The sequence below is a fragment of the Meleagris gallopavo genome, chromosome 1 (genome assembly GCF_905368555.1).
Source record: "Meleagris gallopavo chromosome 1, MGAL_WU_HG_1.1, whole genome shotgun sequence".
NCBI classification, from domain to species: domain Eukaryota; kingdom Metazoa; phylum Chordata; class Aves; order Galliformes; family Phasianidae; genus Meleagris; species Meleagris gallopavo.
This window is the reverse complement of record NC_139404.1, coordinates 122,205,757-122,231,151: the sequence shown is the minus strand read 5'-3', so window position 1 is coordinate 122,231,151 and position 25,395 is coordinate 122,205,757. Positions and strand designations below refer to the sequence as shown.

At 39.6% G+C, this 25,395-nt stretch overlaps 1 protein-coding gene across 8 annotated transcripts in view; it reads right to left on the bottom strand.

Annotated features, from left to right (window-relative positions):
* The window catches only part of ARHGAP6 (Rho GTPase activating protein 6), a 303,023-nt gene that overhangs the window by 51,570 nt on the left and 226,058 nt on the right, over nt 1-25,395 (bottom strand). For 4 of the 8 annotated variants that reach the window (XM_085212258.1, XM_085212249.1, XM_085212268.1 and 1 more), the window contains one exon: nt 4,764-4,923. In XM_085212258.1, coding sequence (XP_085068384.1) covers nt 4,764-4,923 — 160 coding nt within the window. Of the gene's footprint in view, nt 1-4,763; nt 4,924-5,833; nt 6,014-7,581; nt 7,797-15,804; nt 16,287-25,395 lie in introns of those variants that run through there. The other 4 variants (XM_031557468.2, XM_085212306.1, XM_085212287.1 and 1 more) reach the window with 4 other exon arrangements.

Genomic DNA, 25,395 nt, shown 5'->3' with positions numbered 1-25,395 from the left:
GTTTATTTTCAGGTTTTGAAAATGAAGACAATTCTGTGGCTTATCTTCAGATTCTCCCTCCAAAACATTTGGGAAACATTTAAATAATAAACCCAAAGATACAAAGAAAGCGTTTGCAGCACTTGTACCGTAGCATAAATACACTTTGGAATGTGGCATGTGCTAAAGCAAAAATACTACATCAATTTCCTAGCATTAAGGTTGTGACCCAAGCCAACAAAAACAAAATAATTCATCAGAGATCTATGGTCTGGCCTTCATCCAACCTACTGCATGTACTGCAATCTACTGCATCTGATCTGTTAAGAATTCTGGGTGAACGTGTAACATCAAAGTTCAATTCTAGACACATCAATCTTGTATTTTGAAGTTGAGACTGGAATAAAGATATTTTACCACATTATTTTGAAGCTTTGGGCCTGAACTCTTGTGCTAAGTCTTCCTATAAAAAATGAAGTTTGATCTCACTGTAGTATGCGATCTGAAACATGGGTTAATACTGGGATTTGTTACTATTAATTGTAAGAAAAAATGACGTGAAAAATGAAAATATACATCTGAGGTCCTTGCCTGTACAACTTCTGAACTGGTACACATGCAAAAGATCCTCTGTCAACTGTATCGCATTTGAAATTCCGTCCTGAAATGATTTAGAAAGATAGGACCAAAAATGCCTAATCACAAAAAGAGTGAGAGTCTGTGAAGGCTTGTGTACAACCTAGATACTGTGTATCTCTTGCTGATTCAAATTCTACTTTATCCAAGTTAGGGCAGAATTTCCAAACTTTCATAGAAAAATTCAGCATAACTTTTCCTTTCTTTCCTCTTTTTTGAAAAATAGAGAAGAACTCTTTTTTTTTTTACATCAGAGTTTTTCACTACCTCTGTGCAACGTCTCATAACTGACTAGTCCTACAACTTCTTTAGCACAAGAACCCTTTCTAACTCCTGGTTGTGCTGAGGCCTTTCAGTATCTTCTCCTTCTCCAGTCACTACAAAGGTGATATCCACTTAAGAATGGACATTAAGAAGGCATGAGAGGCGTCATCAACTATACAAGCTAATGCTAGTAGATCCAAATCCCATACAAACTATTACAAAGATAAGAAAAACATAGTCACAAATTGAGCCACTTCTTCAGCTGATATTCTTACTATGGTATTTAGGGGACATGTCAGTTCAAACATCACTGGGGCAAGAGTTTCTTTTAAATACAACTCTGAGCAGTGTTGTGGCAGCAAGCACTACTTGCTGGCACCTCTGCTGTATAAAAGTAAAAGCAGGATTCAACCAAAAAGATAAAACTATTTATGTTTGCATATTATACTGGTATACATACACCTACCTAAGCCATAATCAGAATTAGTGGCAAGTGTTTCCTTTTTTCCTCCTGTACAACTTGCTTCCACAATACCTCATACCCCATTCCAAAGCTGGGAAGATGACAACACAACCCGTTGGGGACTGGTGAGAACATAAGCAGTCACAGCGTTTTCTTGAATAAAGAGAGGCAAAAACTGCAGCTGTGACTCCAGAACATCCAAATCCTATTGGGGTTAATTCAGAGAGGTTAACGTTGTACCTTAGAACTGAGACAGATGCTTGAGGAGTTGAGTTAGGGTTGGTGCCCTAACTTCTCATTTACTGTAATTGATCAGTGCCTACCAGTGCTTGCAAATACAAACTACAAGAGGCTCTCGGACTCAGTGAAGTAAAATGTTATTGTAAAAGTATTTCCTAACTACCTGTTGTGGAAACTGCTCCAAACAAACCTCATTCAATACTTTCTCTGCCCAAGATCTACCTGGAGCTTATGAACAAAGGAGAAGGAAAGAAGTTATCCTACTCTTTCATACTTGTTTTATTTTGAAAAAAAGATATGAGACTTGAGTTACCAAGTTGTTTTCTTGTGTAGACATGCTGTATAAGGTTCATTTTTCTCACTACGGGCAGAAAAGTACACACACAAATGGAAAGTCAGAAAGAAATAAGCACATACATAAAGTGAACTGCATCATTCTCCTTCCTTTCTTCTACTGGAAAGAGATTCTAGTTCCTTGAAATAAGGAAGGTACAGTATATTCTAAACAGTGACTGCAAATAAGTTGCACAACAAACTTAATATTGCACTATTTAGAACATCAGACAGCAAATTAAAAATATTCTATGGTATAACTGTGTTAGTAAAGAAATTAATGCTCTGCTTGGAATTGATAACCCTTCAAATTAACACATTAACCTAGAGACTGTACAAATGATTTGTGGTATAGTTATCACTGGCAGATGGAGGCAAGTCATGGAACTGAGAAAGATTTTGATTCCAGAAAACGAAAGACAGGGATGAGGCAGAAAAACAAGAGAACAAAAAAACAAATTTGAAGTAGCTCTGTCATACATACAAATTCATCAAGAGTCACTGTTTTTAAATTCATTCTAATTGCTTACCAAAGTCCAACATTACATATTCTAACTAACATGCCAGTTAAACTCCTGTTGGAAGTGGTCCTCTCTCTGTGACCACAGGATATTTCAGTTATAAATGTTAGTACTGTGTTTTATTAAGGGTAATGGCTGCAATACAAATGAAGAGGGATTACATACCAGGTATTACATTGCATGCATTCCTCTCCTAGTGTGCGAATGGCCAGATGGGCCCTAAAAGGCTAACTGTACTTGCTGTGACAAAGTGGCCTTCTAAGCATGGCAGAACTGAAACATTATGAAGCTATCAGTAGTGATATGACCTGATGTCACTGCGACTGTAAACATAAGGCAGATGCTTCTGTACTCAGACTTAACGTCCATGCAAGTGTGCTTGGCACAAACACTTGTTACCCAAGAACAATGGGGTTTTACTTTCCACAGTACTTGTGCCAGTAGAAGTAATTTCTCAAATGCTTGCAGAAAGCAAACGCTCAGCTGGCCCTGTTCTAGAGTCATTCATTTGTAGAATGACTTTTGAAGAACAGTCAAAGGACCTCAAAGAATCGCAACATTTAAAAACGCTTTCTATGTTTTCTAATATAGAGATTATTCTTCTAACCTTTGCTTCTGAATATTTTCAGACAACATTCGCTCAATCAGAAGAGAGCTGTAGAGCACATCTTTCTATACATGGATCTCTCCAGTCTTAGACAGCTCCCTCAGCTCTCTCAAACATACTACACTAGTTCTTCTTGTAACTTGGCCAAACACATCACCTTTTCTTTGTTTGTTATTGTTTCTGTGTTTTGATTGTTTGATCGGTTTGCTTTGCTTTGTTTTTACAGAAAACCTTTAATGACCTTCAGTCCACTTTTAACTTGGGATACAAATAGCTGTATCTGAGTTTTACATTACTTGTACTTCTGCATGCCTGGAGTGAGTGAGCAAGTTTCACACTGTCAAAACTTGAAAATTCCCACTTGCACAGCCCTGTGATATTAGCAAATCAATTGGAAGTCTACCTCTCCCCTCTTAACATACTTTTCCACTCCACACTGTTCAGGAGTGATGGGAACATGAAGAGGACATCTGAATTGTCTCTGCAAAGGGTCTAAACTAAAGTATTCTACAGCCAGTCCTGGCCAACATTTTTATCAGTGACCTCAATGCAGGAGTGGAATGTATCTCCAGCACTAAACTTGGGGATGCTGTTGACTTTGGAGTGATGAGAAGCCTTGCGGAGGAATCTACATACACTGGAGCAACAGGTAATCAGCACCAGCACAAAGTTTAATGAACTTAAGTGCTCAGTTCTGCATCTGGGATAGAGAAATGCCTGACACAGGTATGGACTAGGAGATGAGTGGCTAGGGAGCACCCAGCAAAAAAGAATCCGGACATGCTGGTGACAGCAGGCTCAGCATCCATCAGCAGTGCGCCCTGGCAGCCAAGGGTCAAACTACATTTTACGAGGCATTAAACACAGCATGGCCAGCTGGCTATGATTCTCATAGAATCATAGAATGGCTTGGTTTGGAAATGCCCTGAAACACCATCTAGTTCTAACTCCCCTTCCATGGACAGGGTTGCCAACCACTAGATCAGGCCATCTGGACCCAATATGCAGTGTTTAGCATTGGTGCAGCCTCAGCTTGAGTAGTGTGTGTAGTTCTGCAATCCTCAACAAAAAAAAGGGTGCTAGATTACTGGAAAGTGTACAGAGGATGACAACAAAGGTTGGTAACAAGTTTGGAAAGCATGTCCTGTCAGGAGAGGTTGAGGACACTTGAGTTGTCTAGTATGGAAAAGAGGAAGCCAAGAGGCAATTTCATTGCCCTCTACAACTTTAGGAAAGTTGTAAGACCACTGTCTTTAGGAAAAGCTGACTACGATTCACTTTATTTGATATGGGAGATACCAAAACTAGTGATTCTTGCCTTCCGTCATATCCAATAGAGAGCAAAAAAAAACCACGCTTATAGGGAATGATCTATCTGACATAGACAGATACATACTTTTGGATATAAGGACGTGCAAGAAAAACCTTTTTCTTTCAACTGAGTACCAGGGGATCCCAGCATGAATAGGTCTGATTTAGGTTATCTACTTTGTAGATATCTGTCCTTGACCATGTGATCCCACCCCCAGTGGCTTATGTTGGACATAAACAAACACTCATTTTTGTAGTTGCAGTGTTTAAACAAAAAGTGAAGCAGAAGAAAAAGTCTGTGGAGCAAACAATGTACTATTTTCTCCCATTTATTACTGAGATATGAAGTCAGTGGCTTATGAAGAGGAGGCTCAGCAATCTAAACAGAGATGGTTTATCGTGCACTTACCTTTGGGGATAGTAATCTGACATCCCAGGTCATACTCCTGCTGCAGCTGATAAAAAGCCACTTCCTGCAGCCGAGCGCGCTCCAGCTCCGAGAGACTTTGAACGGGAACTGACTTCAGTCGAACGCTGCGCCCTGACATGCTGTTCCAAGTGAAATCACCCTACAGGAAATCAAATGGAAAAATATGAAGCATCATACGGTATGTGCAATTTAATAAACAAAACTATCTCTTCTACTGCAAGGAGAAACAATGCATGTCCTCTTTTCTAAAAGGCCATTTTCCTGGACTTCTCTAACCTTTTAAATATCTTTGTTTTCCTAAGACTAACATTCCTTAAAAGGAGTACAGACATGCAAAACAAAGTCAATTTTGCCTGAAAACATTTAAGCATGTATTGTTGCAAAAACTCTGGGATTCCAGTAATCAAAAGCAAAAAGCAAGAAAAAAAAACCCCTTGTCTGCTTTTCCCAGCTTGGTTTCTTTGTACAGTAGTTCATCATCACTTCATTCCCTTCAATGCACATTCAGTCAGAGACCTGAATTTCTACAGGTCCATGGATAACATGCATTTTATCTCCTCCAGTTTGCTAATCCCACTCCCCAAAGCTGTTCAGTGAGTAATTTTCTTTGCCAACACATCCTACCTGCTCCTTACAAAGTGACTGTGGTTAAAGCAAGACTGACTAAAGGATAATTTGTTTTATGTTTCTGAAAAGCCATTATAACATATGCGCTACAATACAATAAAACAACATGAGATATGCTGCATCTCTGTAAGGTACCAATTATGTTCAGAAACAAAATCAAAAGCATTGTAAGTTTTATCTCCCACATATGATGACATATACAAAAAGCCAAACTCATAGCTACTATTTAGTTCAGATAAGAGAAGTAATCATCAGTCTAACAGAAGTACAAGCACACAGAGAAGCTGAAAGAGTGACAACTAACTTGAAATAAGAACTTTAGAATTTATCAAAACATAATTAGAGAACACATTTTTCTACAAGGAAAAGAAGATTTCAGCCTTGAGAAAAGAAGACTCAGAGGGAATCTGATTAATGTTTACCAGTTTCTTAAGTGTGGGAGTCAAGAAGACATGGCCAACTTCTTTTCAGTGGTCCGTGGGGACTGGACAAGGGGAATCGGCCATAAACTGGAGCATTAGGAAGTTCTGCAACAATATGTGAAGGAACTTCTTCACAGTGAGGGTGACGGAGCACTGGAACAGGCTGCCCTGAGAGGTTGTGGATTCGCCTTCACTGGAGATACTGAAGAACCGTCTGGATGCCTGCCTGTGAAGCCTGCTGTAAGAAGCCTGCTTTGAAAGAGGGCTGGACTCGATGATCTCTAGATGTCCTTTCCAACCCCTACAATTCTGTGATTCTGTACATAGCTATGACTACATGTGCATTCACATGTATGAGAGATAAGAACATCATAAATATGGAGCACCATCTAGCAATGTAGCTGAAAGGAACAATGCACTGAAGGACTTTTCTTGTAAATCATGAAATGTGTCTGAGTCCCTCAAGAAGCTTTTATTTTAATAAAAAAATTTTTGCAAGTTGTTAGGCAATCATGACAGATAACGCTGTCACCTTGAACTGAACAATACTGTATCTACATGTTAAATGAATGTACTACACCCAATATTTTTTATGATATGTATATTTATATGTATCACATATGCAAACTTTTGCACTAGCCCAGGATTTGACCACTGGAATTTGGTTTTTGCTTTTTCTATTTTTGCTCTTCCACTGCTCCACTGCTGACTAACTAGATTTAGTAGTCTCAAACGAAGGGTTTGCAAGGTGATGTAAACCAAGACTAGCTTAACTCAAGTGAAACCAAAGCAGAAAGATTCACATAAACCTGTTTTGCGAAACTGCAAGTAAATGTTTACATTTTTGAGAAAGCCGTTGTCATTTATAGTGAAAAGTGATCAAGAACAGAATACACCATCAGACGATGTATACCAAGAAATAATTCCTTTCCAATCATGATAATACAGAAGAAAAAATTTACAAGTGCAGAAATATGCAACTCAATCCTTATGAACATCTCACGTACAAAATGTTCTATAGTCAGGATAGTAAAAAGAGAGAACTACAGGCCTTTGGGGTAGATTTTTCTGGATTTATCTTATCTATTTCTCTTAGATGAGCAATTTCATAAACAAAAGTATCATGGATATACATTTATTATGGTAGCATAACTGGGATGTTTTAATTTTGAAATGTGAAGGCATGAAAAATAGAAAATTGTGAGCTAACACCTTATTAAGACTAGAAAGTTTTCAGAACATGCTCTGTTTCCTGTAGAGCACAAAATCCAAGGAAGAATATGGGGCTTTTAGGAACTACCACAAGTTAAATACATACTCCTTAACTGGAATTATGCATGGACACGTAAATTATTGTTATTTTTTGATAAAAATCGATGTGGGCAAATCTAATTCCGGAGGTAGTTGCACCCTCTGCCTCACCTCAGAGTAGCTTTGTAACTGTAGGCAGCAAGCTGTATCACTGCAACGCCACAGTTCAGCTGCTGAACCCAGCCACATGATTTTAACTCCAAAAGACAACACTTACTAGCATCAATATTCTGCTTTTGAGACCAAGGAAGCCTCTCTGCAGAGCTCTGCTGCTTTATATGAGCAAATCAGCCAGCTCAGCACTGGGTTAGCAATCCTACTCAAACTAATTTTACCTTATTATGGCTGCACCTCATCTCTCTCTTTAAAAATATAAAAATAAATAAAAATTAACATGTCAAAGGTTTACAACCAAGAGAAAGAAGAAAGTCCCATACCAGATAAAGATTGTTCCTCTCAACCAAGATTTTCATTCTGTCAGTCTGTAAGCTCCCCAAACACCTCTGACACTCACCAGCGTGGCTCTTGTTGGCTAAAAATGGTCGGATGCATCCTCAAACTTCACGACAGATTGTTAAGCAGCAATAAAGAACTTGGAATCACTCTGCCCAGTCTCTGTGCACTACATAAGGCATTCTTCTTTTATACTTGATGTGTTTGATAAAATCTCTGCTAGGTCACATTAACATAGGGTTTTACTATGCTAATGGAACACATGAGTAATTATCTGAAATATTTTTAGAAGATCATGTGTTAGGGCCAGTGGAATCTCCTAATCTGTTGAAGCAGAGGCTGAAGAAATGTTTCCTTGAAAAATTCTCTTTTATTTGGCAAATAAATATCAGTCTTCTACGAGCCAACGTACAATATTTTATGTCTTAATCTATTCATAGGCTGTTATGCTTTGTGGGACAGAAGGTAACTTAAAAGCTTCACCTCTCTTCTAATGCAATGAGGAATTTTTACACACAGCTAGTGAATTTCTGCAACATCAACCAGGCTTGGGAGAGGTCCAGAGAAGTCAATATATCTTTGGGAAGGGATACAAGTGCAAAAATCCCAATTCTGTAAAACTATTCTGTACTATGTGGGACAACAGAAGGAGGAAAAGGGCAGGACAGACACAGAGAACATTCTTTTTTTCTCTCTCTGAGGAGAGCCACGTTCAACTAATAGCCTGATATAGTTCCCTGCAGAAGCTTACGAGGAACTTAAGATTTTTAAGCACCAAGTCAGGGGATTTGCTTTTTGAAGTCTATGCCCTGCATATGTGTTCAGACATACATTCTCAGCTTTTTCTCTGTTTAGACTGTAGGACTAATTAGAACATGAACTGCAAATGGTTCCTTCATCAGCAAGAAGAAAAATAATCAGCAGACAAGACTGTAAACAGAAATATTGCTCTGGGATAAAGTGATCACCCTGATAGGCACAAACTGCTAATTCTGAGGTTGCTTTCATAATAGACTTTTACGAAATCTTAACCAGACTAAAAGCCTTCTCCAGTTTCTTCTGCCAGCCAGTCACTTCTTTTCCCTCACATTCGCATTTTTCTCTCTGGCTTTTCCATTAACATCTAGCATCTTTCTTCCTCAGAACCGAGTCGTTCACTTATCAGGCATGTAACTAAAATACCAGAGCAGATGACTCAGCAAAGGAGATGAATGATTAACTGCATCTCATGCCTTTGAAAAATCTGTCCTCTTTTCCCATATATCTTGTCCACCGTCATAAGCACTTTTTAACAAGACACAGACTGCAATTTTACTGATATTTTTATAAATGTTTTCTTTAGGGATTGTGTGTCCAGTGGCTCTGAAATAAACCCAAGTGGTACATCTTCAGCAATACTGTGCTCTTAAATTACTCTTAGGCATCTGTAGGCTGCTCTCATGTACTTTACATCGTTCCACTCAGCCTCCAAAACAGTCTTTCAGTTGTGTTGTAGCAAAGTCTTGTTCTTCTGCACAGTACAGAAATGGGCTGTTAAACTCTGCAAGGAATCCTGAATGCAGATAACAAACACATTGGCCACTACCTCTGTTGATTACTATGGAGCTTTAAGCCTTCGTGAGCAGTGTGGATCGTGCACAGGGTAGGCAAATAGAAACCCCTCACACATGGCAGTTTTAGATAATACAGTATTTTAATGCAAGATGCAGAAAGCAATTTTTATCTTACTGCATTACTGTTAATGTTAATGACTTTAGTCTGTACTCATTTAGGTAAATACCATTATCAGATTAGCTGTCTACTTTTCATTAGTCTTTTGCTGAAACCCATTTGAAACCACTAAAATTAAAACCAATTATGCTTCTTTGTTTTTTCTCTTACCTTTGTAATACTTAACCATGTGGATATAGTTAGATACATCTCCACTGTAAAGGAGTTCAATATTCCACACGCAAGAAGATTATATTGCAATAATATAACAAAAATGTCTTAATTTTGTTTGCTTAATTACTTCCCTAAGCTTCATAAAACTGTGTGTAATTACTTCTTTATAAACCTCTCACTTACACTGGTAATTCATTTCAACTCTCTCTAAATAACTTCCACACTCCTCAGCCATAAAGACTCAAATTTTGACAGTTCATATTCCCCCAGCACAATTCTGTACACACAATCTCTCTCTTCCTCACTTCTCTCCAGTTGATGTCGATAGGAAGCTGCTTCAATCCAACAGCCTTTCATTGCAACTCCTTCATCTAAAGCCAGGGTACAAAGCAGAACGCCCAGCAGGGCACGAAGGGAAAGGAGGAATAAACTACAGAAAGTATCCAGCATTACATGCAGTTAAGGACAAATGCCTAATCCTTTATTATGGCCATCTTTGGATTCATCAGGAGTTGGAAAACATCTGGATGATATGAGTGTGCAATGACCTCATTCTTTCTGCCATCCCATCTCCAGATGATTCTCCAAAGGCAGGTAGTGTATTTCTTTCCAGATCCCATTACAAATTAATGCAACCTAGACTGCTACAGTTTCTCCAAACACAGCAAGCATCAGAACAGCTGTCTCTAAGGGACTGTTGGTATGAGAAAAGGAGACATGCCTTTCAGATTACCAAAATGGCATCTCTAAATACATAATTAAGAATGAAGAAGCACAAGACTTACTGCATGACTCTGAGGCATTCAAAGGCAGACATACATAGAGCCCCCAACAATTAATCTTCATTAAGGAAATCTGACTTCATTAATGTCATTATCTAGGTTGACATCCCTCTCCCTTTGACATCAGTGGAAAAATTATTAACGTCTCCACTAGGAAAAGAGTAAGTACAGCCTGATGATCTTGTGTATCACTCTGGAGTCTTGCATGAAAGTTAGCTTATCTCAAGCTCTATTATACTTTCACATGCTAAATAATGCATGTGCAGAAAACGCTATTAGTTTTGGCAAAAGATCACACTTCACTAAGCAGCACTGTAGGTATCAAAGCTATTTAATGGCAATTAATATAACCACAGCATTGCTAAGGAAAGGCACTTCCTCATTCTGAGCTGTATCCTGCCTTGTTCCCAGGGCTGTGGACTGTCAACTGGAAAACAGGACACTTGGGATTGGCGCTCTGCACAGCAAGCAACCTCTAGGATGCTGGCAGGCTGGTATTCCTCACAGGGCAGGCAGAATGCACAACACCAACAGAAATATTTAATGTAACGACACAGCACGGACCTGTGCCCAGGTAAAGAAACATGGTTCAGAATACCACAACGGTAATTTCCATTTATCAGGGAGTTTAAAAAAAAAAAAAAAAAAAAAAAAAAAAAAAAAAAAGCCCATCTAACTTTAGTCTAAGGATAAACAGGGAGCGGAAGAATAAGTGTGTTTCCACAGCAGTATAAAAATTGTTAAAATAAAGGGCAAAATATTTCCTGTTCCTCTAGGATCAACCTCTCCAAGTTTTCCAAATGCCTCAGGAACTGCTTCATGTTTAGAATAGTTAATAGCATTCTCTTAAAAAAAAAAAAACAACTTGTATAATGGAGATGCATTTCATTTCTCTTCTGACATTAATATATGTGACTGAAGTAAAACACACATTGCCTAGCAAAATATTCATTCCTAACACATCCTCTCTGTACCAAACTTTTTATCTATGTAGAACAAATCTCCAGTAAAATGCATCAAAAAAATCAACATGATCAGATTTTCAGGATGCCTTGCTTCACTGGACATCAGTATCTTGAGGCATTCAAGGCCAGCCTGGTTGGTGACCCTGCACACAGTAGGGGTGTTGAAATTAGATGATCATTGTGGTCCTTTTCAACCCAGGCCGTTCTATGATTCTATGATTCAGAAGCATTACAATTAGAGCCAAAAGAGTCTGAGTACTTTTGTAGAGTTGCCAAAATGGAGACAACAGCATCTTAAAAAACTCTGTATGTAGGTGAAGTTCTATCGGAATTTGTGTGAACATATTTCTATATGTTTTTGTCAATAAAAGAGAATTAAGCCAGCCTGTGCTTTGCTGTTGGTTGCGAGTTGTTCCATGTGTACATTAACAAGCTGCAGTAACAAGCTGCAGCAACCATACAGCTTGAGACCAAAGTAATTGTCTATACATTGTGTTTTCAGCAGCCTCACCACAAGAGATTTGGGATTGCCTGTGCTGATTAAGATAATAAAATTCATTCCTTTCATCAGTTCCCATACTGTTTTTTGACAGGTTGTTGCCATTTATTTCTCAAGTGTAAAAACAGTTTCCTGCTTGACCAGAAACAACGTGAACCATGCAAGCTAATGGCAGCTGACCCCAAATCAGATACAATAGCTTGAATATTATTTTTAGTGGCAAAGTTGCCTTAAATAGACCTTGTTTCAGGCTCTGCTACCAACACAAACACGTTCCTGGTCAGTGTTCACTAGCATATGAAGCAAAACAATACACACTGTCCATATTTACCTCTGTCTCAATAAATAGATAGGATCAGTCTGGAGGACAATCTTAGCTCAATTCTGCAGACTTGGGTGCCAGAGGATATGCTGCACACACCAGTGCACTGCAGAACTTCCATTCAGACCATATTCATAGAAGCATACTAGGAATCATTTAGATTGGAAAAGGTCTCCAAGATCAAGTCAGCCATCAGCCAGACCTACCAAATCCCACAGCTAAAACATGTTATTATTTAGTGTCACATTCACGTTTCTTGAATACTTCTAGAGATAGGACTTCACCACTGCTCTGGGGAACCCATTCCAATGCTTGACCGGCATTCTGTTAAGCTCTTACTAAATATATGAAATACTGCTCTTTCTCCTAATCCTAATGAGGCTGATGTTACGCATATGAAAACATAAGGCCTAAACTATATGGGAAATGCATTTAAACAACCTAGACTAAACAAATGTAAGTGTAAGTCCTATTTGTAGCTTTATTCATCCTGAAGCAGTACAACAATAATGCTCCTGTGAAGCAATAAGGAACACAGGACCTTCTGTAGTTTCTGACAGGAAACTACAACTACCTGAAGGGAGGATGTGGTGAGGTGGAGATAGGCCTCTTCTCCCATGTGATTAGTGATAGGACTAGAGGAAATGGTTACAAGTTGTGCCAGGGGAGACTGAGTTTGGATGATAGGAAATAATTCTTCACTGAGGGAGTAGTCAGGCACTGGAATGGGCTGTCCAGGAAGGGGGTGGAGTCGCTGTCCCTGGAGGTGTTCAAGGAACATTTAGATGTACTGAGGGACATGGAAGATAAAAGTGGTAGGTAGGTAGTAGCTGGATTGGAAGATCTTAGAGGTGTTTTCCAACCTTGATGATTCTTGCTGGGACTGCAGCTAGTACAGCACATAAATTAGCAATTTCTGGATTCAGTAACAAGGATTAATTTGACTGTAGTAATGCTTCTAACAGACTAGGAGTGGCATCTATTTCTATTATACTCAGTAAAAAAGAAAAAAAAAAATCCTAGCTGACTATTTGAAAGAAATGCATGAGAAAGCACAAGTTATCATTTCCAAATGAGTCAAAAAACCATACCATATCATATACAAGATTTATAAGTATACAAGTATTTTAGTTTACTTTCTGGATTTTGAGCTTTTAAGATACACAGAGATTGCATTATCTGACTCAAGCGTACAGCCAGAATCTCATTAAGAAGAAAAATAAAATAATTAATTTCAAGACTGGGATTTGACTAACAATAGCAAAGCCTTTAATTAAATACAAAACCCCATTTGTATTGTTTCAAGTGGTCCAAATTACTATTTTCTATAAACTCTTGACATTACTTACAGAAAGTATTATTTCTTGGTCTAAAAGAAATGAGATTTGTTGCATGCAGAACAGCTGCCCAGATTACCTACATACCAGCTCTGGATGGAAAGCCATACTACCACTGAAAGGAGAGGTGTGGAGGTTGACATAAGCGGATGGGAACAAAATGCAAGCCATCTCCAAATATTTGCCTTTAGAAGCACAAGAGTGAGAGGTCTCAGTTATTAAGCTACAATAGGGAGGTATCAGGACAAAGGCTTTACCAACTGGATTAGAGTACAAGCTGGACCCTGGCTTCACCCTTACCCCAACCCTCATCAGGAAGCTGCTGACTGCTCAGCATCCACTCCCACTTCCATACATACCCATGATGGAGGCTGCTATGTCCCTCTAGAGTGATTTGCTAAACACAGAGTGTGAACAGGTGGCTCTCAAAGTTGGCATGGGGACACCCAGCAGGACCTGCCCTCAGCATGCATTGCTGCTCATAGAGAAAATGTTATTTCACTGAAGTTAGCCTCCATGTACAAGCAAACTACCCACTTCCAGTTCAAAAATGATTCAGGTTATTTAGGTTATTATGGCACAATTAGCTACTGCTCTGGCTTCTAGCCCATGCTGAAATAAAGGTGTTGTATGATCCCTCCTCTTAAATAAGTTTTCTTTGAGTCATGAGTTTTGAGTTTGTGTTATTAACACCAATTCAGGTGCTTGTGACACAGTACATGTATGTCTTCAAGGCAAGGACAGGCGCATTTCAAACATGTAGAAAGTAAGCAATTAGATGGGGTGGCTTTGCTCATTTGCTTTATAATCACTCCACACTTTCACAATGTTTACATGCAAACCCTACCCTGTGCTACATCCCACATTGGGCACCCTGGCAGAGATCTGCACCAGCAAGTCAGTTGAGATGCTCTGGCAATCTAAAAACCTGTTTATTGGCATTGTGTTTGATTGTTTTAATACATAAAATATCGAATTCCCACCCTTACTGACAGCTGTTTTGGTGTTCCAATTGCTCTCTTAAAGACTCTGCACAGACGGAAAAACTCAGGACATACAGAAAATTCAGAAAGTCTAATAATTGGGAAAATATTGTGAGTACGAAGAGGTGGATTTGTGTTCACTAGCACTGTCATTGATTTTAATTGGTGTCATTACTTTTCCTCTGTTTTCTGTGCATTGAAACAGTGCATGTGCTCTTCCTGCAATGCACAGCCAAGGTCACTACTTCAGCTTTTCAAGAAGCACTGCTGCATCATTTCTTACAAAAAAAGCACCACAGCTGCACGTACGCATCTGCTAATATGCTAATAAATTAAATATCATTCAGGAGTCTGAAATGTTGAACTGGAACTATGCAAACTACTTTGAGTGAAGATATAGCTACAAATCAGACTGATGGATCAGTGTATATATACCTGGAAAGACAACTAAAAAGCACATAGATGCTTTATTATCTATGGTGGTGGAGGCTTGGTAAAAATACGGACTTCCAAAGCAAGAAATATGAAATGGATCCACACAGATAAAGCCACTGTGGTACAACATCAATTCTCAGAAAGGTGCATTTTGTAAACTGCCCCTCTGGTCTGAGGTACCCCAAGTTCATAACGTGTGCCTGCCAAAGACTCTGCAATTTCTGTCTTTGTTTTTAGGCAGCACATTTATTTTGGACACAGAGAGGGAAAAATAGCCCATAAAGTTCCCACTGTTATGAAAAACAGAAACAATTGCTAGAGTTACAAGCTCCTCATGGACTGAGCCAGAAGATGAACAGCTCTTATTCTCTACTCAGTTAAGCACAGCTAACCAAAACTTAGAAATCCAGCAACACCGCAGTCAAGTCCATAAAACCTGATGCTTACAGAAACTTTTATTTGTCAAACTGAACCTAGCTGTAACTGAACAGCAGTAACTGTCAACCCATCAGTTTTTGAGAAGCCTTTCTCCCCAGTATGTTTTCTTGCAGCTGCCTGGGTTACAGCCCTCGCATAGGCAGAATAAGGAGCACAATAAACATAGCAAGCATCACAGACTTCAAAGCCAGGCAGCACTTGATGAAAACAGTCAAATACAAATCTGCCTAATTATGCAGTTTGTTTTGAAGGGTAATGTCACTCTTCCTTCCGTAGTTTCATTCCTCTCAATTTAACTATGAAAACATGCAAGGTAATGAAATTAGTCTCCAACAGTGTTTGAGGGTTCTCCATATGCTGATGTAGCTCCAGAGCCTGGCAAGTGGTAGGCAATGCCAATCTTTTCCCCAGAGGCAAAGCTGTCCTATTTTCTTCAAACTAAACTAAAGTACAAAATAAATAAATAAATAAGTAGAAATCGCTATGAATATCACATTCAGCATATCTTCTCTATCCCACTTACTTCTACCACATCATATTTAAAATTATTCAGTTTTCTTACCCATTAACTAAGTTCTCTTCTGTCTTCAGCGTCCTTCAGTACTTGATCAAACCAGATCTGAATTACGAGGTTGACTCCAACTATGACGTTTTGCAAAGTAAGCTTAAGGTAAAAACAATGTAATTGTCCTGAAACCGTGCACTGAGTGTCCAAGAAAGAACCCAGCTGAAGCAGCTACTCCTCGAATACCTTTGTTTGCCAGAGGCTCCTACAGCCATGAATCTTAGGGGGAAAACTGGATCTCTGTTTCCTCTGTGTAGAAGAAAGCTGGGAGTCCAGCACAGCTGAGAGCTGTGTCACACAGCGCCTGTGCATCAGAGGCAGGAAAGCTGCAACTGACTTCCCCACTTCTTATTTCAGAGAAAACATTTTGAGCAAGTATGAGGAGTGGTTAGGAAGGGGCATGTCTCCCCTCAAAAATCCCTCTTCCACATGGCTGTACAAACTCAAAACTGATTATAACTGCGCAAGCTTTCCCTATTAGGAATAGCTGAAAGAATGCTGGAAGCAGCTGCTGCTATTCCTTGGAGCACAGCGAACTGCATTTGGTGTTTTCTGTCTGACCTTCTCATACAGCCAGTTTGCAGCTTTTTTAAACACCTTTAAAAACTTTCTGCTCAACCAAGCAAACCAGCTATATTTATAACACCACGTTGACAAGAGCAATGCAGAGGCTATTTTACACAATTTGCTAAAAAAAAACAAAAAAAAAACAAAAAAACCCCACCTTGATGAAGGCACTACTTCATAAATAATGTCTGTCACGTTCACAGTCCACATATACAACGCTGTCATCTACAGTGCGTGGGCTGGAAGTGTAGGCAATTTATGAAAAACAAACACTGAATCACCAATGACTTCAACTGCAGTTCCGCACTACCTGGCTTTTCACCAAATAAGCATGCAGAGTGACAAGTCTGCTTCTCAGTCCATACAACTTGGGACTCCATCAGACTGCTCACTGAAGAGAAGCCACAGGTGATGGTGAGGGAGAGCATGAGATGTTTTCCCCATCAGTCTACCCACATGCTTTGTTTACTGCTACATCTGGATGGGCTGAGCAGCCATGATCTGCCTGAGTGAGGCAGCCAGCACCCATGGGTCAGAAGTATGTGCTGGGCATATCTGGCAGCCACCAGTACTGCCTGCTACTACCACATGTGCACATCACACGTCTCTAATATCAAAGCCTTACCCAAAGCCCACACAAGCGCACACTTCAGCACTTTCAGTGCCTCTTAGTTTAGACATCCTCAAACCACGTAGCTCCTCAGCTTCATTTCCAGTCTTTCTATTCTATCTATGGCAGAGTGGTGCTAAGCACAGCCAGGGTGTCACCATGGAGCAAGGCACCATACAAGACTTCCAAAGAAAAGCTGTCCTACTGAATAATCTTCTCAGACAAGCACTGGCATGGTTGTGCTTTCATCTCAACACAAACCAAGGACACTAAAGCTAAATTTATCTCTCCTCTTCAAAATGCTGTAGCCAGAGATCAGCCTCCTGCTGGTCATCTCAAAATTATGCTGCACATTTGTGCCACTTGACATCTTTCTTCAAAACCAAGTTTCTTCAGCCCTTATGTCCTGTGTTATTATTCTTTGAATTTCCCATAGCAAAAAGAAAAATTGTTATTTGCATAACTAGAAATGGAGATATACTCATTCAGAAACTCACTCACTCAAGCGAAGAAGGAAGAAACTGCCACTTTCACGCTCTGCAAATAAGCAATCTAATAATCCCCAACATTTTCTGATGGTCTGCAGAAAGACAAAATAAAGTGGGAGCGAAGGAATCCAATTAGGTTGTCCCCCTTGTATTTATGAGCTCCAGACAAGGTTATGTTCCTTTAACTCTGTTAAAATACCTATTGGTTAATATTAATTGCAACAATGCATTGACAGCAAGGGTTTCCTGCTCAGAAACAGAGGAGTCCAATGATATATGTTGAGTTCTGCTGTAAATCAGGCTTCTTCAGATTATTCAGTCACTAATGTTCTTTCTTTTATGCTGTTTCCTTTTTGGCACACAGACTACACCATTTTTACATCATTAATACATTTGTATTAGCTATCAGAGTACCTGGGCAATTTTCTTTTTTTTTTTTTTCCATTTCAAAATACTCTTTTCAATAATACACAGCTTTCTATTAAAAAATAAAAATAAATTGCTACTCAGGATGAAATGTAATGTTATAAATACAGAATGTTCACAATATATGGAGAGGATATGTATAATGTAACTGGTCGTCAAAAATTGAAGAAAATAAAGTTATTCTGTTTATTTTGGATTAACTTCTTCATCAAATTAATTTCTTCTCAAAAATATTCTTCTTAAAACTTAAAACTGACCCGGGGTAAACTGCCATTGAGAAACCAATCAACTGATTCTGATACTGTAAATTCAACATTCACAGATAGGTTGTAAGTAACTTTTAATGTGCTCCTTAATTATGCAAAATTCCAAGGAACCTACACCCCTCTGGGGTAAACTTAGGAGAACTAAATTAGCAGGCAGCCGAGAATTCCTTGGCTGATCTCTTGTTACACAGTGACCAATGCTGGCCTCTAATGTCTCATGGGACTGTCAAAAATAGCTTCAGAAATATAATTGACCAAAAATCTTTTTTTTTTTCTTTTCTTTTTTAAGTGGAAAATAAGGCTTCTGTCTTATAAAACAGTCACGAAGAATATGTTTTCTGTGGAAAAGCTGATGCCTTGGTGAAAAAGTTCAAAGAAGTTTGCAGCTAAGAAAGATGTTTTCACTCAAAAACCCGCTGGTGTTTCTCATGGGAGCTGGAATTCCAGCGCTTTGCATGCTCTGCTACCTTTCCCACTCTGAGCAAGGTTCTCATGACAGACCCCTTTCCTCAACTCAGATGACAGCATTTTACTGCCAGAGATGAATGTCCCTTACAGTACTATTTTAAATAAAAACACTATCTTTGTATTTTCAAAGAAAGTAATCAAAAAATGCTATGTCAGTCTTTCTTGGATTCCTTTGAGCCTCAGAGGTAAACTGGGCATTCACAGCCAAGCAGGTGAGATGCACCAAGCTCTGGTGACACAGTTCATTCAAAAAGAAGAGTAAATAGCAGAAGTACAACAACCTGACTTAGCTTTATGCTTGATGTGTTCCTAAGATCTGTGAAAACATAGAAGCAGTAGCAAGGCGCATATGCAAACAAGGCACTTATAATTATATCCGAGCCGTCTGGTCCAGCAGCCACAAAACACACCATATGCTCCAGAGACTGTCTGCATGTATCCCACAGGCTCTAAAATGCAGAAAGCAAGACAAATCAATTAACATATTAACTCATTTGTTGTTTTTTTTATCTCATGCTTTTAAGTGCCGTTACAGGAACTGATGACTCCAAAAGAGATAACATGAGTGCTTTGACAAGTCATATTAGGATCTAATAAAAACCTACATCATGAGATAAATTAAGAGAGGACTTGAAGCAGCATCTGTTTCTAGAAAAAGCAAGCATCGTGAGAAGCTGCAGGGAGCCTGGTAAACTGATGAAGAGGGGAAAGACGAGCACTCCCAACCTCAAAGTAACCAAAGTGGGGTTTGGCCGGACATGCCCATACTGCTGCCATCTCCGAGAAACACATGAGGAACACACTCTGTTTTATCTCTGTTTCAGACTTCTGAAGCTGGTCAAACATACTCTGAGTACGAAAAACTCGCTTCACAACTCTCCTTTTATATGAGCTGTATAACATTTTTTCCCTCGATTGAGGTCTAACAACCCACATGCTGTGAGCAGCGGCGTTGGGCAGAGGGGCAGTTGCAGGCTGCTCGTGGTTGAATCACAAGGGAAACTCCCTTCTTTGGGCATGTTTACATCTCCCGTTGGCAAAAGCAGCACATACACAGGACTATGGATTCAAACGTTTTGGAAAATGACACACTAAATCTTGAAAGAGCGCTCGGTGAGAAGAGAGCATAGCAAAGGCCTCTTTCAGCCCTCACCACAGGAAAGGCCTCCAGGGAGGCTGTCAGCAGCTGCCATGCACCAAACCACACCAACACGGACACAGCCCCAGAGTCTGCTTCTGAAATCAGCACATCATGAAGCTTATAGCGAAGGGCCCGGTCATCAAGCTCTGAAAAGGCAGGTCTCCATCTACGGTCTCCAAATGAAAAACAAGCTCAGAGGCAGACTGAAGGCTTATTTTCAGATGAATGAACAACACGAAACATCTCCAATCTCTCTCCTTACCCACTCTCCTCTCTCCCCTCATAAGCTTTTGTTGAGGACTGCCAAATGCTCTCTGTTCCTATTTAAATTTTTAATGGCAATCTAACAGACGTCTCCAACCCAATTATTTTAATCTGCCCATGTTGAGTGACCACAGCAGCTGTTCACTTCCTCTTATCAACCTTATTAATCCTGTAATTTAAATACACATTAGTCAGTTGAAGGATCCACACAAACCTCTTTCAGGTTCTACTTTTCATTACAGAGTGAGGAAAGCACTTTAAAAAAAATGAAGGAACCATCAGTTTGGGTTTAAGAGACAGGATGAGGCTCCTGCTAAAAAAGGCATGCAAACACAGGAAGTTAAAGAGCTTTCACTGCAGTATCCTTTTAAAATCAACAACGAATGCATGAAAAATTAGATTTGTTGCTGGGTCCCACATTATTGCAATACAAAGAGCTCCTCATCCTACATACACAGAGCAGCACAGCGTATTGCTTGGAACTTTTATCACACTACACTAACATCAAAATATCAGCATTTCAGCCTACTGTCAGATTTCCGTTAAGATACAGGCAAAATTCATCTTCAGGTTTACAAAAGCTAAAAAGTTCTTATCCACATTATGCCCATTAGTAAACCAAAGGAGAATATTTTACACACCTCATTAATAATAATAAGGTTTAATCAAGGGAAACTCAATCCATAAGCCTGTATTTTAAAATATAAAGGATTATAGAGCTTCCTACACTGCAATATCACTGCAACGAGCTCCTAACAGGCTGCAAATGAATTTTAGTTGATTGCTTTAGAGGTACTCTTTGTTCCCTGAATACCCAGGGCCAGCTATGAGAGCTGGGGGATGCTGCAGTAGGATAATTTCCATCAACTGAAGTTGTGGCTATTTGTTCAGAACCAGAGGAGAACAGAAAAGAGCACAATATAAATAAAGCCTTTAAAGACTTTACTCAGATCTGAAGAATTCAACAGCTGCATCCCATTCAAGAAATGGAACAGAATAAATATCCTCAGCTACGAGAGCTACTTATAAGGGGCCAAGCTGAAAATTCAGTGCATTTATAAAAGAAGACATTGATTTTAAATGCAACTATAATGCTATTACTTTTAACAATACTTTTGCAAGTCAGCTTTATAATACGTGGTATTTTCCTTAAGAGTTTTATCTCCAGGAGATAAGTTAGTGCAGGTGAATCTCAGTATTCAAGGAACACGTGAAGCTCCAGCCTTCATAGGCATGTCTGCAAGCATGTTTTGCACACTTTTGCTTTAGTAATGCTTTCCAGTACAGTTCTGGGTCGTGTGGAAGTACCTTGCAGGAGTGATGAGCAAGATGCATGACCCTGGCTTAAGAAATTATAGTCCCTATATATAAGATATGCATTGATAAAGAGGGATACCAACACCCTATAATGCTTCCAGATGGATACTGAGAAATAAAGAAGCATCCATTAAATGTAATTTTGCTTATTATTCCACAGAAGGTTATTTTCATTAAACTTCTCCATTCAAATCTTGCACTGAATAAACATTAAATGGAAACTCCTAAGGTTGCTCCTCTGTGCTCCTCTGTGACTTCTTCTACAACACAAAAGTAATGAATACTAAAAAAATCTGTTAAGACTTTTATTACTATTACCCATACATAGTTCATTATATAATGAATTAGTTTATCCTTGAAGGATCCCATAGACTTCATGAAGTTTTCCCCTTTTCACTCAGTGGAATAACTACAGTCACCAGTCACCAAAGTGTTTCAGATGCTGACAGCTTAGCTCAGAGGCAGATGAGACCCACAGTGGGACTCCTGTCAAAGTACAGGCATCTATATCTAACCTAGGCACCATAATTACTACTTCCAACCAGTGGTGAGGAACAGCATCTTGTAGGGAATCAATCTCTTCTGTTTGATTTACAGAGATAAGAATGAAACTCCAGAAAGATCTTTCTACATCCCACTCACTCACAACCTGTGGTCAGTACAGAGGTTTACATCTACAGTGTGGCTCAATTGTAGATGCAGAGTGACACAAGACAAAGTCTACCTTAAAATACCACTTTCCCTGGTTGTCAAGTCTGATGCTTTCCTCTGAGCTCTAACCTTTTCCAGCCAGGCAGCAGGAACATGATAAACACACTTATCAGCAGCCATCTCCACAGCTGCCTGATGAAACAACAGGTTTTTTGGCATACTCGTCGGCACATTTCCCAAGGCAGAGTGTTTGCTCAGCTGCAGTCCCTCCTCTGATCCCTAAACCAAGTGGCTCCAGCCTGGTCAGGCCTCAGCATCTCCACTGCACCAAGCCCTCCTTGCAGAGCCCAGCCTGCCTCTCAAAAGAAGCAACAGAAGGTGGCTCAAGGTCATTCTTCATTTTAGGAACTTCATCCCCAGCAGTAAAAATGTCAGCTGTGGATGAACCTGCCTTTGCTCAGTTCATTGCCTGCTCTAATTCCCTTCAGTTCAATTGCCATTTATAGCAGTGGAGTTGGGTGGAGCTGCTGAGTCCATCCCTGGGAAGAAGGAGATCACAGACCATGTCCTCCAACTGCTGCAATAGTATTTCCCCTGGGAACTGGGCACACATTGTGCTATTACAAAATAAACTGCAGTTGGTCTCAATTTTTAATTATACTACTACTGTTTTTCACCGAATTTGGTGCCAAACTCTACAGGAAGAGTTTCCAGCACTACAAAAATTTACCTTGAAAACTGTCCCAATTGAGTACTGTTAGGATGTGAACTGTCATAAAAAAATGATGAATGGCAGATTTGCAGTAACTTCACTGAAAGTAGGATCATACTCTTTTTTTCAGCAGTGCAGAGCATAAAATGCTGGATACCGCAATTAAATAGTCATCAAAGCTAATGTCTTAGACTTCCACTTGTGATATATTATGTTGTTATATAGCTAATAATGAGAAATAGAAACTCATAAAAACTAGTAATAGATTAAAGCTTTCCTGGCTTTTACCATCCTCTCACAAAAAAAATTCACAGCCAAAAACATGAAAAGAACCAGAGATCTTTTTAATTCCCTTAGGGACTTTGTTATTGCCAGCCCATTCTATACAGAAGGTATTCAGGATACAGCAGGCTATACTGAGAAGCATGAAATGCAGAAATGCAAAGAACATCCATAGGTTGTAATGATATAAGTTAACACCATTTTCCTCCGCCTTTTCCAAACGCTAAAGCTGTCTTCTTTCTGCAGAACAGAAGACAATAGTACAAATACCATCCACAGATCACACTTGAAAGAGTATGCTATTTAAAAACAAATAAACTCCCAAACTGCTCTTTCCAAAAGCAAGCTACATTTTTTTTCTGCTAGTTAATAATTACAGAAGAATTTTCTCAAGTTTATTGATGGTGGGAAAAGAAGTACAGTTAAAGCATTATTTTCTTGTAGAGAACTGAAATAATATTTTTTCCAGATTTCCACAGAGAAGTTCAGTGGAAAAATGCCCAGTATCCTAAAACACTTCTCTCTGGAAATTAATTTCACTCTTTCTTTCCCTTATAGTCTTTTATGAACAAGCAGAAAAGCACACAGTAGAACAATATACAGTCTTTAAAAGCACATTAAAACAGGAATTTGTATATCTCTGGTGTCTTTCAGGAGAAAGTGTTGTAATACAGTACTCCAAACTAATAAAGAGCTGCTACCAGCCTAGAAAGTCTTTTTTTTTTTTTTTTTAATACTGCTTTTTAGCATTGCTCCAAATGAGGATCAACAAGTTCTGCTTGGATTATCTGTTTCATACAAATAGTTGCATAATGAAAACTCCTGTACCCAAGGTCTTAGCCCTAAGTCAAAGTACTAAGATGCCAACTACTGATGAGTTAGATGTGTGTCTATGTGTCTCAGGTTCAAATCTTCTGTTAAGTAGAAAATAACTCAAGAAACCATACGTCATGCGTTCCATTAAAGACATCTTTACAAAAGATACCTACTTGTTTTTTCACTGTACCGTGGTCAAGAGGGTAAAGAGTATTTCAGTTCTTAAGACTTTACGTTACCAAGACAAAAACTTTCTGAGAAGTCCGGGAGAGGGGGCAGAAAGAAGAGGAAAGAAGATGAAATAGGCACTGGCCCAGCTCATTTATCTTACCAGAGAAAAGAAGCAGGACACGTTCCAGATTAACTAACCACTTCAACCACATCATGTCACACTACTGATTTAACTTTACATTGCTTCTTGCGACCTGACCAAACACATAATAAACGCTGCTGCACTCAGCAATGAAGGAAGCATCCCACCGTGCTGCCCCTTTAACAGACTGGCATCACAAAGACAGAAACAGCTCTGACTGAGAGTGGAGATCTGACAAAGGTTGTATTTCCAGCCAAAGCCCTAGTGCAGCGGAATGCCTTTTCCCTTAAAGGAACAGCGGATTCCCATGCACTGCTCCACTCAGCCAGCTAGCAGCATCCAGCTGTCATGACTGGGGCTTGCCGGGGCCTCACAGAAGCGCTCTCTGCAACACGGGTACTGAGGGAGGTGTTAAATAGAGGTGAGACTTCTGGTCTTAGCATAAAGGAAGTCCCTACAGCCATTTTGACTGCTTAAGTTTGTTAAAACACAGGCTGTGCATACTGGCAGGCTCGCCTGCCTTCACGACTTTAACAGTTAATTTAGCCCTATGACAATATTTCATGTTCACTAGGGAACGTGCAGTGCAGGAACTGTGGGAATAAATAAATGACTCAGTTTGGTTTGCCTCTGAACAAGCCTCGCATTTTTCATTTCCCTCATTGATGCTCTCCATAATCAAGTCTAGGAACACGCTGAGGGGAAAGGAAGTGAAAGTAAGTGGAAGAAAAGGAGGTTATCAGAAGTAGTCAGCGTGGATTAATCTAGGGGAAATCATGCTTGACCAATCTGATAGCCTTCTGTGAAGTCACAACTGGCTGGGTAGATGGGGACAGAGTAGTGGATGTTGTGTATCTTGACATCAGCAAGGCTTTTGATACTTTCTCCCATAACATCCTCATAGCTAAGCTTGGGAGAGTGGACAGTGAGGTGGAGAACCTCAGAAGCAGAGGCTGAGCTCAGAAGGTTGTGATCAGTGGTGCAGAGTCTGCCTGAAGGCCTGTAACTGGTGGTGTTCCCTACGGGTAGGTACTGAGGCCGACCTTGTTCAACATCTTCATCAGTGACCTAGATGAGGGGACAGAGTGAGCCCTCAGCAAGTTTGCTGATGACATGAAGCCGGGACAAGTGACTGACACACTAGACAGTGTGCTGCCATTCAGCAACAAGCTGGACAAGCTGGGCAGTTGAGCAGAGAGGAACCTAATAAGGTTCAACAAGGACAAGTGCTGAGTCTTATACCTGGGGAGGAATAATCACACACACC